The following is an 18,357-nucleotide window of genomic DNA, read 5'->3' as shown; positions in this document are numbered from 1 at the left end:
TCTAACACTTCAGCTTGTGGGTTTCAAACCTTACTTTGACTATAAACCAACAGCTTCATTCCAGCTACTAATTAACTCAGACCAGCCTATATGAGCTTAAATGCTAGGAGTCCCTTTTTATTTCCCTCTATGATTATCTCTACCATAGGATCACTGTAACAAACAGGATCAAAGCCAACATCAAGAATGTTTTTAAGAAAGCCACTCCTCAGTGAGAACTGTCTTTTAAGCCCCATTAAAATTAATCCAGGCAACACTTTAAAAGCCACGTACAGCAGATTCACTCTAAAGGGTAGAAACAAAACTCTGCCCAGACAGATCTGGGAAAGAGAAAGCAATCATTGGATGCTCCATTTATTTATTTATAGGCATACAGTAGTACAGGTAGGTATCCCTAGAATAAACATTTACAGATTTTTCAGGTGAGCTAAATACACATACACACACAGGGCAAGGTCCTGAGATGTCTCTAGTTCAGGTCTGGAATTGATTTATCATCTGCCCTTTTGATGCACATAGGTAGGTATCTGCCAGATGCACAGGTTTATGACATTTTTCCAGTATAAGAGAGAATTTCACCTTCAGCTTGGATTTCAGACTGTTGATTCATCTGTTTTCCCTTCAGCACTACAAGGATAACAACACACTAACAGGCAAACTTGCATGAAACAGGAGTCCACTGGGATGAAGGGGCCAAATAAAGTCTAAGTAGGTATTTTCTTCAAACTTTCTGCAAGGCCCACAACATCACCACTTCCTCAAGAAGAGAGTAAAGACCAAGGCACTAGCAAAAAAAAAAAAAAAAAAACAAAAAACAAAACACACAACAAAGGCTGCTTAGTTTAGCTATTCCACCGCCTAAAGCACTGGTAAAAGAGCAAAGTATTCTTCAGAGCATACAGGGCTGCTTAACCAGCCAAGGAAGAAGAAAACTGACTGCAAAGGGGAGTCTGTGATTTACATCAGTAAAAAGACCTTCTGAGACGTGTTCAAGGGCAATGAGGAAGCTGAAGCAGGAAATACCAAGAAACAGGTGCTTGTTTTGTCTAGAAAAACTTTCCTTCTCGCAAATACCATTACTTCTGGTCTTGGCACTACACTTGTTTACAAAGTGCATACCTGTTCCTCACTACCTCCTGCTTCTGCTAACATGCCCAGGCTGCCTTCTAGAACAGGGCCATGAGAAAGGACACACTTGGACATCTGATGAATCACTATTTTATGGACCAGATTATGGAGGCAGGATTATGTGGCCTTCCTCCTGCAAAGAGGCAAGAGCCAGCCTGTGCCAGAGCAGCACATCAGAGGAGCCATGGAAATAGTTCTCACCTTGTATCTATTATGGTTTGTCTTCTCCTTCCACCACCACACACACTCCATGAGCTGGGAGTTGCTATTTAATTTTTCATTCTTAAGGGAAGACTGGGCCAATTCATAAATGTAACTTCTCACAGCCCTGTGTTCTGTGGATGATGGATGGGGTACTAGAGAACTCGTATGGAACTCTTTTTTTTTTTCCCCTCTCTCTTCAGTGCAACACCTGCAACATCCATCCAACAACTTTATTATAGGACTAAAGTTGGTATCCCTGTTGTGACTCTAAACTTCAAATCTTAAAATCTGATTAGGTGTAAGCTATCAGGATCCTGACAAACCTGTCTTTTACACAAACAGTGTAAAAAGCAAGATGACAGTAGCACAGGAGTTTGAGAACTACACTCCCAGCAGAGGGAGATGCCCAGGAGTCAGCATCTTGTTCTGTTTGAGTTTGCCATGAAAACAATTAAGTCCTACTCTGTTTTCTGCCCTCCCTTGAGCAGCCATGCAAACAGGAGGAACTGCACTGTGTTAACCAGACTGCCCCAGCTACAAAAGAGGTCAGGTCTCCAATACTGTGTGCTCTGCAATCACTCTTCTTCCAAAGAATTAGCAAATTAAAATACCACTGTTACTTTAACCACAGTCAAACAAGACTTGGGATTTTGACTACAGAGATGCCAGCCTGCTCTGCTGCCATGGTAACAGACTTTTAAAAACTGTTCCTCTTAATAATAATAAAAAAAAAAGAAACAACAACTCACCGTGCTTTAAGAAAGACTTTATTTTATCATTATTCCATCCCCCTCTTTAACATGGCAAGTTTTATTAATAAGAAGAGACTGCAACAGTCTTCTGGAACTTTAAAAGCAGTCGTTCCTGAAACAAACTGGAGCTGCTGTTACTGAGCCCATCACTGAGCTCCTTAAGACTAATGGCACATAAGGAAGAAAACTTGTGAATAAAAGGACAATTACCCAAACCTGGTCCCTACAAAAATAGACCCAATTCAAAATTGGTATTCTTTCAGTACTAGGATGGTTTCAGATCACGCTTTAACTCCATCTCCATCCCCCTAAAAGCTCTCTTGCAGACTACCTGGACTCCTCCAGCACCACCTGGGAGCTAAACAAAATGCTTCTCTTCTGAGACCAGGAGAATGGGCACAACCCCAAGTCACTTTGGGGGGGCCAGGATTTATCCTGATATCTGTTGGTCCTTGTGTGTTTCTTCTCCTGGCCCTGCCTGGTCAGGGTGCTTTTGTATGTAAGGACACAGAGTCTGTGTGTCCTGAAAAATTAAGTCACAAAGCAACTCCTATGGGAAAGGAGAGCCTAATACAGGAGAACAGAACAAAACACAAGAGGCAGATGCACAGATGAAAAGGAAGTAGAGTGCATGAAGCATGCTGTGACTCTGACAGAAAGATTAATAGTTACCTGGGTATGGAGGACAAAGTCCAGAAGAAATGAGGAAATGAGATGTCAGATGCAGTGCTACTGGAGGAATGATTTGCTAAACCATCTGCACTTGCAACAGGCACTTTCTTTCACAGATAAAGATACAGGCTGGAAGTTCAAAAAGGCTTTAGGGCAGAGTAAATCTTTGTTGTGTTTTGGACAGCAGGGCTCCAAGTATCTAAGTTATCCATTGCCTGTGCTGAAATAGGTATTTGTCTAGGGATTGCTAGAGTTGGTCCATTTTAATATCTGTAAACACTAGAACTGCTTAACAGGCAATTCAAAATATGCAGTGTACCATATGTAATTAAATTACAAGCTGCTAGAAAGATAACTAAACAACAGAGACAGCCTAGAGACAGCAAGCTGATGGCAAACGTCCTTTCTAGGATCTGTAGCAACACATCCTGACCAGGTGTGGAAGCATGACAGATGAAAATTGGTGATAAATATGAGCCCAGAATGACTCTGAGAAACCTCCTGGCTTTGCTCAAGGCAGAGCATCACTTGTGAGGACTGAGGTTGAGAGCTCTGACATCATAACAAGCTGTAAGATTTTGTTCTGTAGCTTCCCACGTCTCCTAACAGAAGTTGTCATCCCTACAAACACTCTCACAGTTTGAGTTAGAGGGCATGTGTCAGCACTTTCTCAGACCTTTATCAGTGCTAACTACATCCCAAGTGTCAGCAAGAAAGACACAGAGCTGCGATTTTAGGAAATCTTTTGGTTTTTTAATTGAAAGAGACACTGAACTAGGATGAGTGCCTTTGAACACATGCAACTCCGATAAATACAGAAGACTTGTCTAAGCAACAACCCTTTTGTTGTCACCCCAACAAAAATCATAGTTCTGCATCATGCCACCAGCCACTAACTCAGCTCAGGTGCCCAACAGCAATTCTTCTTTTCCACAGTTTTACCAGTTCACCCTAAAAGGTTTGGTTGTATTTCCTAGAAAAGCATGACTTCTAGCTACCCACGCATTTTAAAACTCAGCCTTTTGCCAATTGTTTTTTTGTCCACTAAGCACAACCAGAAGCTTGGGTTTGGGAGAATTATAAAAAATACAGGGCTTTTGTTCCACCAGGAAAGCAGCAAGATCTATACTCTGAAATCCATAGGTTTCTCCAGCAAGCTTCCAAGCCTGTCACCTCTTTAAAGCCACACACTGCACGTTTCTAACAACAGAAATGAAAAGAACTGCTTGTGCCATCAATAATCATAATACATCCATGTAGTTAAAGAGCAGTCACATCTATTCTCTTCTTGCAAAACACAGACTCCACTCTCTTTGATAGCCTTAATAAGCCTTCTCTGCCTCAATTGCAATTAGAATTTATCTTCCTTTGAAGTACAATTCTGGACACTCACTTCTAATTCATTATGAGCTTTTCCAGGACCATTTAAGACACTAATCTCTCTCTCTCTCCCCACAGGCAGCACAAGATCACATTTCCTTCCTCTGCAGAAGAATTGAGATGGCAACTGATAACCTGCCATGGGATCTCTTGCTACACAGTAATCTCACGTTTAAACTGGTCACATCCAACCAAATTGTAGTTATCAATCCCCACATGTTGTACTTTGTTTAGTACACTTTATTTTTAGTTCTATTTCTGTAACAGAAAACTTATATAATGGATAATACCCCAGTCTTCCTCTACAGGAATGACACCTCCAGCTATCAAAGCAGCTGGTGGCCCTACATCTGTCTCAGTAGCACACACAAAACTAAGGATCAGCTACAGCACTAAGGGAACTCTCTTAGAATGCTCTTCCAGACAACGAAAATCATACCACCTTACCTGCAAGAAAACAGATTTTCCCTAGATTATGGACCTCAATAAAAAGTCCCTCCATATACACTCTGCCTGCTTCAACAGGCAATTTGAGAGGCTTTACATGTGGTCTCAACATATAGAAATTAATTTTACAGCTTTAATAGAAATGTAAAAAAAAAATTATTCTTTACTTCCTTCAGTAAAACTTTGCCTCAGAAAGTTTTGCACACAGTTAAAGGCATAAGAGAAACAACTTCTTATTCTCTGTATATGGGAAGTCATACACTACTGCACAGAATTTGCTCCTGCAAACAGCCTGTTTGATGCACAAAGATTCTTCCCAGTGCTAGGCAGGACAGATTGCTTTGGCTGGTGATGCATCCCATGCTAGATGTTTTAAGATGCACAAATACAGAAAAAGCTAAGATTAGCACCAATGAGCTAGACAGAGCCATTCGGTTTTAAGCAGAATCCAAAAAGCCATTTTCCCAGAATGTTTGTGTAGTTTGAAACTAATTTCCTTTTGTTTTGTTGACTCTTACCAGAATCAGAACAGATTTATACAGGTGTAACAGAAATTCATAACAGTCAGCACTGTATTCAACAGCTGCTACAATAATCTTTTAATAAAAGTACTCCAACAACTGACTGACAGTCTTAAGTATCCCCCACCCATGCCCAAAACAAACATATCTCAGTTATTCCTTGGATGATACTTACAGGCACTGACTTCACTTTAAAATAACTGCTGAAGTAGAAAGCCTAGGACAAAACAAAAACCTCATTTTTATTCAGGCTGGTGCAGGGGTGCCATAAGTGGTGGGTATGACTTTCCAAATACTGATGCCACAAGATTTCTCTTCCAAAGGCGTGGTTAAATTATTTACATTATGGGAGGGGGGGGAAGAGATAGTGTACATTAAATCTTGTCACTAGTGGAGCTTTAGATATCTCAAAAACCTTTCCCTGCTCATTGCTCTAAGCATAAGTCTGTTCTGCCCAAAGAGCAAAAAAAGCAACAATCTGATAAAGATAGCAATGGGTTCACTTTGCCTGCCATGCAATTAGTTTTCAGCTGACTTCAGTGTAAAACTTCTTTAATTTTCCACATTTCACTGGGGGAAAAAAAAGTATAATACGAAGTTATTCCACAAACATGTTACTTTTTTCTTTATTCCAAAATAAATTACACAGACGTCTCTAAGTTTGCAGAAAAGTTTATTTCATGCAGCTACCACAAGAAAAAAAAGACAATAATATAATATAATGCATAAAGAATGCCATTCCCAGCTTCCGAGAGCCGTTAGAGCGATAAGGATGTTGACAGACTTTGTGACAGGATACAACCCAATTATTTCATCTTTCCAGGATACAGTGGCATGTTTATTAATCACTGCTATAAATGTCAGCCATGTGGACTGAAACGTATTTTTGTCCCATGATCCCCTGCCTCTCAAATAAGGAACTAAGGTGCTTACTTAGGGATTAGTCTGTAACAGCCAAATCAGGAGCCAATGCAGTTGCTTTTATTGGGCACACTGATGCTATGGCTGGAGATGCCCTGTCAGGCTGAACTCCCTGGAGTCTTCCTGACAGTGCAAAGAAAATCATCATCTCAGTCACAAATGCATTTTTAAGCTGCTCCTCTCCCATCATCACTATCAAGGATCCCACTTATTTTTCCTCTTTCTCATCAAACACCAGGTACCATCATTTTCACAGGAGTGGCTCTACCATTTGTTCACCCCACAGTCAGGTTTTTTCCATCTCTTCTCCAGTCTCCCCTTGCCCCAATCCTCCTACTGGCTGGTCATGTTAATACACCAGCAAGTCCTCTCTTTATTTTTCTCATATAATAGATCCTCATAAAAGAGACAGAAGCCTGTTGAGCAATTTACCACAAAGCTATGCAGGTAAGAGAATGTGTCACCCTCGTTAGTGAAGGACAACAGCCTCATCATGATGTTCTGTGAACCATTTCCACTGCTTGAGAGGCAGTTCTCTATTCTCACTACTATTATGCACCTTTTTTTTTTTTTTTTTTTTAACAGGCTGATTCTCCCAAAAGTATTCTCTTCTGTCTAATTGCAGATGATGTATTCATTACAACGCTAAATTATAAAGAGCAAATTAAAGTCTTCTAATCAAAAGCAAGCTCCCTTTGAGAAAAGCTGAGATTCGGTGACTTTACCCTGAACTTCAGCAAGGAATCTTTATGTGCTAGCAAATCTTGCAGTTGTAAAAATACAGCTTTTAGAGGGAAGTGCTTTTCATTTTAACACAATGGATAGGTTAACAAAGGCTTTAAAATCTGCACAGACTGAAATGCAGTCATACCTTTCCAGCACCAGCACCCTGACCATGACTGTTTACACTGGGAGCTTTGAGGCAAGGAATGAATTTTACCATTTTAGTTACCCAGACACACACTCAGTAGTTCAGCAGCCTTTCCATTCTAATGGATCTGTTCACATGACACATGATGAACATCTCACTTGTCAGTGTCTTAAGCAATAGTTTCAAGATCTGAAGTGTTTGACAGAGCTGCTGGAACATTTGAAATTTTACTACCTCACTTTCCTAATTAACACGCGAGCTCCAGACAACTGAGTTGACATTTTACAGTTAGGCAAAGGAAGTAACTACTCTTCTATTAAAACACTGAAAGTTTGAAGACGTAATGTCTTCTCTTAAAGGCACTTGGAATCTAAATTAATGCTTTTGCATCAGGACCTGGAACTACAGTTCACTTCACTCTCATCTAAGATACTTAAAGAAACCCCCACCTCATCAAAACAATTAAGACACAGCAACCCTTTCCTCACTCTGAAAGAACACAGATTTTTAAAACTGCAAGTGTAACAAAAAGAGTTCATAATCTGCCATTTCTTGCAAGCTACTTACTCAGGCATTGTCTGAATTCACTGTGTGAAGTCTTTCATTTGATTCTGACAGCAGATTAAACATTTAAATATTTCAAAGGAATATTTAAATGTTTAAGTGTAGCTTATTTGGAGTATTCATCACTTGTTTCTTGTTAAGCTGTCTTATCTTAAACAGCATTTGTTTACATGACAGCAAGTCTAAAAATGCCCATATTCATAACCTTCAACAGCTTATAAAAGGCCAGAATGAGGCTTTACTTCCAAAATTAGTTCTCTCGTAGGCTCTGTATCTTCACTGCCAAAATCCATCAGTGTCTTTAGCCAGAGTTGTGGCAATGAAACTACTTGAAAGCTCATCTGAAAACTTCCTCTATGCATAACAAACACTCAGTAAAAGTGTATTTTTATGATTCCTACAATCTACTAACGTGCAGCCACAATATTGCATGGACAGATACGATTTCTGTTGTCTAAGCAACAACCTTCAGCTTCCACAGTCACAGCATATTGCAAAAAGACCAAAATTCTGGACAGACCAGTCAAGCAATGAATGCTACATTTGCAAAAACACTCCTATCTACCAAATGCTTGCATTCTTGAAAACTTTAAAAGGTGGGCTCGTGTCTTAATTTCTACTGAAAAATGAAGTTTACATTTGGACATATTTCAAGTGTGTTTTATAACAGGTTGTTCTATTTTCACAGTAGTCATTAGAATTATTTGCTGCAACAAACAGAACAGATAACAGAACATTAAATATCTAACACTGAAAAGGTTTAAGGACCATACTCATAAATGGCATCTTCCTCTTTACAGTTTCTGTACTGCTTTAAATTCTGCTCTATAACATTTTTATGGAAGTTGTTCTTTTTCAGTGTTCTTAAGAACAAAAATACACCTTAAACACGAATATATCTGAACAATACTCAAAAAGTTGCATCCGTAAATAAAATTCTTTCAGAAACAAAGGAACATGAGCTAACATACACATTACTTTTGCAATCTGAGATACTTTTTACTAGTCCTCAGACTTACATTAACCACAGCAACAGACCAAATCTTTTCTCTGACTTCTATCTCTCAAAACAGAGGTCACATAAACGAGATGTCAACAAAGAACCACAACCAACACACCCATATAATCTGAACACCTCAAAATTCAACTTCAGTTCTCCAGTGACCATCATGCAAAAAAAGCACAATGTAGGACTGGTCATCAAATCCAACCATCCACGACAGTGAAGAACATCACCACAAACTACCTCATAGTTGGTATAATTTATTCCTCCTAATTCCAGGAGAGAATGACTTGCAGATCTCACTTCTGCAGCGCAGGGAAAAAAAAATAAAATCTAGCCTGTATTTATTGAAACTGATGGTGCAAACAGCACCAAACAAGTAATTTAACTCTTTATATTTCCTTCTTACAGTTCGTCAGCAAGAACTGATGCAACCCTTTACCACTCCATACTTCAGGGTGACCTCTAGCACTCTATTTCCTTGCTAAGACATTCTATTTCATCGGCAGTCTGCTTATCTATTGAAAAAAACAACAATCCTTTGTTTGTTTATGAAGTCATAAGAACTTCTGCTTTTCTTGAGGGGAAAAAAAAAGGAAAAAGAAAAAAAAAAGGTCAGAACTTGCCAAAACATACTTTACTAATGCAAAGCAGATGATCTTTTATTTGCTTCGAACTACAAATAACGTTTTCTATCACCAATTGCATACAACCTCCAAAACTCAGTTACATCACCTAGTTTGCTGGTTATCACATCAATCACAAGACTAAAATGCTGACACACTCCAGTTTGAAACGGCAACATGATGTAATCACTCCAAAAAAAAAAGTCTGAGAACAGCCATCAAACTTTGTCCGTACTAAGTTCACTGCATTATTTAACATCTATCAAGCACGAAGGAAGTGTCATTCATTTTATTAAAGACAGTTCTGTTTTTAAAGATTTAATCAGCAAAGAGATTGAGCCTTACCTCTGGTTTACTGAGACTGGAGGACACAAGAGAACCTGATCCCACATCCAGATCCCACTGTTTTCTCCCACTGTTTTCTGGATCCAGTGCAGCAATTCGTCCATCCAAGGTACTGATAATTACTAGAGATCTGCAAGTTGGAAGCATTCAGTCAGAAGTACAGAACTATGGAATTTATCTATGAGCTGTTTTCTGTATTTTACACAGTCCAGGTAAAACTTTGAAGTCAAGTCTATATATTCTGCAGAACTGCAGGTGAACTTGATAGCTCTACAGAGAGTAGTTAGAGCCAGTAGAAAAGCTGAAATCTCAGGATGGATGTCAAGCTAATTTACAGGCTATTAATGCACTTTAAGAGTTCAGTTTTGGGGGAAGAAAACTGATTTGCTGCTCCTACATGCAGGTGTTACCACTACAACACTGAATGAGATCAACTTTTGAGATATTTATGTGAACAGTATAGGTCCTATTTACTCCAGTCCCTCCTCACACTCATGTTTAGTATGTCCTTTCCAAACAACCAAAACCTGAAATAATTAAACCAGTAAATTGGGAGGTAAGAAATACTAAGTCATAGCTAACTTTTCAACACCTCTGGAAGAAACCAATGCCTGCAGACAACAAAGCACACAAAGTGCTCTGTGCAGCTCAGGTTTGACATAGCCTCTCTCTCCAGGGATACCTGGGAATGGCAGGTGAAGATCATCAATTTTAGTAAATCTTGTTGCTTACACAGCAGTCCAGTAAAAACACACATTTCTGACTGGGCTAGAATTCAAGCATTAAAATAATAATAATTTAAAAAGCTTGGAAAAAACCCAACCCAACCCAAACAAACGAGAAAACTAAACAACACATCAGAAAGAAAACACATCAGAGAGAAAAAACCTTTTTTCCCTTGAAGATTGTTTCACTCTGACCTGAAAAAGCTGGGATGTGTTGGCAGATTTGGCTTGCAGCAGGCTGACAGGCTGTGGAAGTAGAGCTTGATCACTTTACAAACTGCTTGCACTGAGGGTGGCTGGAGCCAGTGACCCAGAAAGACCTTTATAGACATTGGTTTCAATGAGAATAAGGAACTGTGCAAATAAACCTGATGGGTGGATTAACTGTTTTTGAGTGGGGGTGAAAAGGCAGGGAGGAGGCTATACACACACAGACAGTATATGAATCATTACTGTAAACAATAAGGAACACTAAATTATTCTGTAGAACTAAAGCCTTGTCCAAAGTTCCCAGAGTAGTAGGCTGATGTTTAGAGAGGAAATGATAGAGGCTCTGATTTTTCTTTAAAGTGAGAGAAACTAAAATAAAAAATAAAACATGTTCAAGGGCAGTGGCTTATTACATCACCTATAACAAAGATCACATAAACTGCTATATTTTTCCATGTAAAAGTAACCCAAATGATTATTTTATTGTGCCCTACAACACTGTCTTGTTCATAAACAAAAAATTTCCAAAGTCTTTAACTTCTACCAAAAATGACACAATATCTTCTACTTCTGAAGGTGGCCAAACACCACATTCCTCCAAAAGATTGTGAAACTGTTAGAAAAGTACCAATTGTGCAAATATTTGAACAGTAGAATACACAAGGTTTTATAACCTGAGTACTTATCATTATTCCAACTGTAGAGAAACCAAGACCAGGTTAATGATAAACTGGACTGCAGGAGATTATTTTCAAGCACTGTAAACACATACTCACACAGAGGTCTTGGATACACATTTCACAGAATCTCTTTGCTTTCTGGTAAAACAATTTATCTGAAATCCTCTACGACTGCATAAATATATTATTTCAAGCTGGTTTATTTAAATTTTATGTTGATCCAGCTGGCAACTAGGTTATGAAAAAGGTAGAAGTGTAGCTAGAACAGAGGAAAGTTTCACAGAGGAAAGAAGAAAAATCTGAAAAATCACACCATGAAATGTTTCCTTCCCATTGTTTTCCCTTATCTAATTTTTCCCACTTCACTTGTCCCTCAGGTAACAAATGTTTTATGCCTCTGTATCTTACCTTTCCAGATCATCTTCCCCCACCAGACACAAACCTCAACCTTCCCCAAGAGTTCTCACTTACCAAACCTCACCACCACAACCCAAGACAGCAGCTGTGCAATCTGTGCCTGCACCCTGACCTCCAGTCACCCAAACTGTGGTGCAACCCCAAAAATTACACCTTCAGAGGGAACATTTGTACCAAGACCATACAAGGGGGCTCCTTATTAACCCCCTTGGCCACCATCTATTACCATGACTTTGTTTCACCAACTCCACCTACTGAAAAATCACTTTTATGAGACACGAGAACAGGACCTGCTGAGCTACACCTAAATCCTGCATGTGGCTACCTTCAGAACTGGAACTTAGTGCAAGAAAAGCATTAGTTTATCCCTGGGTTTTTACCAAATTACTCATCTTGAATTAAAAAGTCATGTTTCTGGTCTAAGCTTCATCTTGATCTTTAACAATAATAAAATCATAGCATAGTTTGTGTTGGAAGGGACTTCAAAGAGCATCTACTTCCTGCATGCCAGAAAAAAACACTTGCTAATAATCTTCACTGTTGTAATAAAATCCTTTGCTACTTTATATTCCTATAAATTAAAAATCTTAATACCTGTTCTACCCATCTGCAAGGGATTAAAATCCTGTCACTTGAACTTTAATCAGTATAAGATCTCCAATTTGTCTACCCATGCCTTAGGCCCATGCTAGTGTTATATTTTCTCACTATATTTTCCTTTCCTCAAGTTTTCCTCCTCTCTGAGATACCACTGCTTCAGCTTGATGTACTGAGAGTATGTGGTGGTGACAAGAGATCTTCTCATCCTTCAGCTAGTCTGATGCAGCAGAAGATTAACATATTCTGATAAAAACAATCCAGGCAACTACTTCAAGAAATCATTTTGGAGCTTAAAAACAGGCAGGCCATTTGCTTTTTGTCACCCCACAGTGCTATCCTAAGGTTAGTGTAGTGTATTATGTTCAATTCTTACACTGAATTCTTGCCAGCAACACTAGAATATGGCCATGATTCAAGAATAAAGAGCCATTTTTTTAGCCATCTCTTTGCAAGACTTTGTTGGGTAAAGAGGTTAAGACTGCACCTGCAATTCTATTAAATTAAACTGAAACATTCTGGATGCATCTTTGGGACACCTAATCATAAGTAGCAAGAAAAAGGATTTCCTGGCTTAACTTTTATACCACTTAATTCTGATAAGCTCTATTATTGTCTGCAAAATGATACCTTATCACTGGCTTTCTCAACACCACCCTCTGACTGGGGTAAAACTTAAGGACTACCTTGACCAAAGAAGCCAGCTTCAAACAACATTGATGCTTTCTAACACTGCCAAAGTAGACTTCAATTCTATGTACCATCCCACACAAAAATTACCCAACTTAAGGTCAAAAGTCACAATAAAATGCCAAGGAAGGGAGGAGGATATAGACAAATAGCATCAAGCCTGCAAATTCCTAAAACAGCAAGACATTTGGTGGAAGTGAATCATGGATTATACTGGGGAGTGTATTACATCAAACATATACTAGAGAGGGGGAAAAGCTTGGATCAGAGGGGGGAGGGGAAAAAAGAAGACAGAGAATTTACTCCAAACTAAGCAGTTACTTAAACAGACTTAGACAGGCTGGAGAGTTGGGCAGGGAGGAACAAGATGAAATTCAACAAGGGGAAGTGTAGAGTTTTGCATTTGGGGAAGAACAACACGATGTCCCAGTATAGGTTGGGGGCTGACCTGCTGGAGAGCAGTGAAGGTGAAAGAGACCTGGGGGTCCTGGTAGACAAGAGGATGACCATGAGCCAGCAATGTGCCCTTGTGGCCAAGAAGGCCAATGGCATCCTGGGGTGCATTAGAAAGGGTGTGGTTAGTAGGTCAAGAGAGGTTCTCCTCCCCCTCTATTCTGCATTGGTGAGGCCGCACCTGGAGTATTGTGTCCAGTTCTGGGCCCCTCAGTTCAAGAAGGACAGGGAAGTGCTTGAAAGAGTCCAGCGCAGAGCTACTAAGATGATTAAGGGAGTGGAGCATCTCCCTTATGAGGAAAGGCTGAGGGAGCTGGGTCTCTTTAGTTTGGAGAAAAGGAGACTGAGGGGTGACCTCATCAATGTTTTCAAATATGTAAGGGGTGAGTGTCAGGGAGATGGAGCTAGGCTTTTCTCTATGGTGACCAGTGATAGGACAAGGGGTAATGGGTGTAAGTTGGAGCATAGGAGGTTCAAGTTGAATATCAGAAAGAATTTTTTTACTGTAAGGGTGACAGAGCCCTGGAACAGGCTGCCCAGGGGGGTTGTGGAGTCTCCTTCACTGGAGACATTCAAAACCCGCCTGGACACGTTCCTAGGCGATGTACTCTAAGTGGCCCTGCTCTGGCAGGGGGGGTTGGACTAGATGATCTTTCGAGGTCCCTTCCAACCCCTAGGATTCTATGATTCTATGATTCTATGATTCTATGATCTACCAACAAGGCACCTGAAAAATGAATGCTGAAGACACTCATGTACTTCACCTCTAACTGCTGCTCCAGAACAGAGTATGAAGCAAGTGATGGAGGAGAAAATCCCTTCTGGGCCCTTACAGATGGCTGGCAGAAGGACTAAAGCAAGGGGCCAGTGTAACAGTGCATAAAAAGACATCTGGAATCACAGCAGCTGGCAGAGACTAAGCTAATACCATAAAGTCAGATTTTATTTGCACTTTGTCAATATGAAAACACATCTGGACATATTCCCCCCCCCCCCCAGCCACCTATATAGCCTCTATGGTTAAATGAAAATGTTTTCTGACCATTTCCTTTTTTCACCCACAGAAATGAGCTTGTTATTGAAGTTATAATGTTCCCCCCTTGAAACTATGCAAAGTATCTACAGTAAACTTCCACACAGACAGAAAAACGACAACTTCTGAGTGTTAAAACTGTTTTTAAATCCCACCATGAGCACAGCTCACTTTTTGAGATCAGGTGGCCTGAGCACAGCTCTGTTCTACTTTATAGAAGTGAAAGTATCTGATTTACCTACAAAGAGAAAGAAAGAGCTAAGACTCTAAGGAAAAATGTAAACAGGAGAGAGAAGGAACACTTACTGAGCTCATCCACACACTTGAAATAAGAAAAAACCTGTATTTATTCAAATAAGTTGCTTTTGTTGGAAAAAGGAGAACTTATCACTTTGGTACAATATTTACCACTCTTCCTGTTTCAGTTTGTAAAAAAAGAAAACCAAGCACAAAACAAAACCAAACAACGAAAACCCACAAAAACCCAAACAAACCCCCCAAAAATGAAGCATAGTGCCCTCAGCCCTCAGAAGCTCTTTGGGACATTGCAAATACAGCTGTATGTCAAACTTGAAGTCTAAACAGCTATTTCAATTTCAAAACCTGCATGTTTGTATGGCAAGAGCAGAGTAATTCACCAACACTCACACTTCCTTCTAGGAAATTAAAAAAATCCTCAAAACAAAGATGACGACATTCATTTGCCTACAGAACAAAAACAGGGGGGGGGCTGGGTTTTGTTGTTTGTTTTATCAAATCCTACTGACCGGTTGTAATACATTTATTGCTGAAAAAACAATCAGCTGAGGTGAGCAGAGATGTGACAAACAGACATGAAAAAAAATAAACAAATGCAGGCACATATTATGGCCAGGCAGCCATTCTATTTTTACTTGATGACAGCAAATCTATTCCTATTCACTAATCAATTAGAGAACAGCTACATTTAATCACAGGCTTAAATTACTAAATCACACATCTTTCATGCATTTTATTTATTTCTAGTTGTCAAAGAGAAAACTATTTTTTTAAAAATATTTTCAAGGCTAAATAAATGAAGGTCTTATTAAAAACTGAAAACCATAGAATTGTGATAAACTGAGCAGGATTTGGATGGCCTGATACTCAAAATAATGATCCTGTTGCTAACAGATTAACAGATTTTCCTCAAAGAAAACAGGATGCCAAGTTATCAGTCAGTTTCTTGCTCTAAGTGAATGCTTGGATATACTAACAAAAAGCTTTGGGCCTTTAATTTTTGGAAGAGTCTCTCAAATACAGCAGGCATTTAGCCACACTCCTCTTCCTTTAAACTCTGGCTGTGGCTTTATCACCTCATCTTTCTCAGCCAATTCAGAAACAGACTGAAAGCAGCTCAGGAACATTCCGCACTTGAGTCATTCATTAAAATCTTTCTTGTGCCAGAGCTTCTTGACACATGTGGGTTTTGGGTATATTATTTCCCCTTGTTACATTTTCCATCTTGCTCGGCAATTTGTCCTGCGTGTCCGACCTCCCTCCAAGCACCCACCCGTGGCTTTGTTTAACAGGCGATTAAGCAAAAAGAAACCGCGATTTCTTTAACAGAAAGAGAGGTGAGAGAAAGGGACACGATGCTCCGCACAACTTGCGGGGGCTGGAAAGAGTTCGGACCGCAGATGCCGAGGTTTTTTGGGCCTCCCCCCCCTGCAGGCACAGGGGGTGACAAGCCCGGGCAGGGATCGGGATTCGGTATTACCGGGGGAAGCAGACGGGCCAGATGTCACACAGCGTGATACCCGGCAGCTGATTTGTCCAAGAATTAATGCGCCTTTTCTCACTACGAACACCCGCAGAACCTCAGCAGCGATGCTGCGGTCCCGAAAAGCCCTTTCCTTACCGCCACAGCCTCTCCATGGCTGCGCTGCCCCTTCCAGCTCACCTCCCGCCCCATCACGGGACTCATCTCCCCGACCCCTTATCCCTCCTCCTTTCCAACCCTCAGACACTTTTCCCTGCCTGTCCCCATAGCTTTAACCCCAGACACCAGCTCGCAGCACCCTCGTTCCTCCTGCAGCCTTCCCGGGTACCGCTTCCTCTCTGAACCACCCGCAGCTCAACTCTCCCGCCTCACCAACTACCGAACCCCCCCCCCAAAAGTGCAATTCCCCTCGGAGATCCCCTCCCAGCCCACTCCTGCACCAGGTACCACCCCCCCTTCCTCAGCAGCCGGTCCCTAGTCGGGGCACATCCCCACCAACCTCCCCAGCACCCCCGGGAACCCAACCTGGACGCTGCCCACCCCTCCCCGGATGCAGTGACCCATGCCCCGGGTACCGACCGGGTTAAGCACCCCTAAAAGGGCGTTAATGCCCTCCTCAGCATCTCCACGCACTGACACACACCCGGACAGCCGGTACCCGCTCAGCAGCCCCAGACACCGACTCCACACCCCCCGCCATCACCCACCTGCCCCCGGGCCGGGCCTCTCCGCTCTCCTCGGACTCCTGCTCACCGGGAGCCGTAGGGGCCACACCGGCTTCATCATCCTCCACCGTCACGTCAGCGGAACCGGCCGGCAAAGCGGCGGGAGCAGCTGCCGCCCCCAATCCGAAAGCGGCCTCCACAGCCGCGGCATCGCCCGGAGGCGGCTCGGGGCCACCCGCCGCTATCCCCAACAGCACCAACACGGTAAAAGCGGCCAGAGCGCTGCGGTACCGCGGCCCCCGCATGGAGGGGCCCCCGCCTCGCCCGCCGTTAGGACATGAACGCTGCTGCTAACGCTGCTGCTGCCGCTGCTGCCAATGCCGATACCGCCACCGCCACACTATGGGCTCCCCGCCGCGCACCGCAGCGCTCCCCGCCCCGCCCGCCACGTACCGGCACCCCGAACGCACCCGCCCCTGGCGCCACCGCCCGCCCCTCCGCAGCGGGGAGGGATGCGATTGGTCCGTCTCCACGCCACTCTTGGCGCCGCTTCCTTTTGATTGGCCCTGGTAGGCGGGAGGAAGCCGTGTTTGTCAACAGAGCCGCCGGGCCAATGGGAGTCACGCCGCTCTCTCCCCTCCCTCTTACGGCCGCTCCCACCAATCAGAAGCGCATGATTCACCGGCCTGCCTCGCCATTGGCGGAGCCGCCGAGACACATGTGCTGTGACTGGAGGGACGGGAGGCGAAGCCCCGCCCCTTCCCACCCTTCCCTCTGCCGGGCTGGAGACGTGGCCGTTGCTCCGGGCCGGCAGGGCGGGGACAGCGGCGCGCACCACCCGGCGGCGGGACGGGGGGGGGGGAAAGGGAGGGATAGGACGGGAGAAGCGTCCCCTGCGGGGCGGAGTGGATGCGTCGGGCGGGAAGGGCAGTGAGTGCCGCGCCTCAGTGCTGGAGGCTGCGGGGTGGGTGTTTGTAGGCACCCTCATCTACCTCTTGAGGTGTTTGTAGCGGTGTTTGTGGCTTCAGGCACCTTCCCCAGCCAAGCGCCTTCAGGAAAGGGCATGGCAGCATCAAGCGCTCGCCTCAGGAGTTCGTTCCCCTCCTAATGGCAGCCCCGGCTATCCGGGCTCCAGCTGAGGTGTGGGGGGTACGTGACACAACAGCCTCAGAAGCCACCTGAGGTGACTTATATTTCCTCCATGTAATCACAGATTTTGATTTCTTCTTTCAAGCAGGAAGATGGGGCCAGGTCCAAGGATAGGGGAAGGGGTAACAAGTGCAAGCTGGAGCATAGGGGGTTCTGTGTAAACATAAGGAAAACTTCATCACTTTGAAGGTGATGGGATACGGGACTAGGCTGCCCGGGAAGGTTACGAGTCTCCCTCTCTGGAGGCATCAAAATCCTGCCTGGACATGTTCTGTGTGACCTACACAAGGTGCTTCTCCTCTGGCAGGGGGGTTGGACTCGATGATGTCTCAAGGTCTCTCCCAATCCCTAGCATTCTGTGGTTCTGTGAAGCAGGTGAGACCTCTGCATCCTTCAGGGGACATTTCCTCCCTGTCCAGCTGTTACCCTTCTCTCCTTTGCTCTGGGGATCAGGAGGAGCTGCTCCTTTGGTTCCTGTCACCAGAGCTGGTGTTTCACACACCCACGGCCTGAGAGGGATCATGCCATGACTTGTTCTTCCACCTTGAGTCTTTTTCTGTCAT

At 42.9% G+C, this 18,357-nt stretch overlaps 1 protein-coding gene across 2 annotated transcripts in view; it reads right to left on the bottom strand.

The window, feature by feature from the left end:
• EIF2AK3 (eukaryotic translation initiation factor 2 alpha kinase 3) overlaps window positions 1–17,099 on the bottom strand; it is a 42,720-nt gene extending 25,621 nt beyond the window's left edge. Inside the window, exons 1-2 of one of the 2 annotated variants that reach the window (XM_071753189.1) lie at window positions 16,688–17,099; window positions 9,435–9,564 (exon numbers count right to left, since the gene is read on the bottom strand). In XM_071753189.1, the coding sequence (XP_071609290.1) occupies window positions 9,435–9,564; window positions 16,688–16,950 (393 nt within the window). In that variant the 5' untranslated portion in view covers window positions 16,951–17,099. Of the gene's footprint in view, window positions 1–9,434; window positions 9,565–10,354; window positions 10,506–16,687 lie in introns of those variants that run through there. The other variant, XM_071753190.1, reaches the window with a different exon arrangement.
• Window positions 17,100–18,357: the final 1,258 nt, after the last annotated feature.

Source organism: Heliangelus exortis, chromosome 10 (assembly GCF_036169615.1).
Source record: "Heliangelus exortis chromosome 10, bHelExo1.hap1, whole genome shotgun sequence".
NCBI lineage: Eukaryota > Metazoa > Chordata > Aves > Apodiformes > Trochilidae > Heliangelus > Heliangelus exortis.
This window is presented reverse-complemented; position numbering and strand designations above follow the sequence as displayed.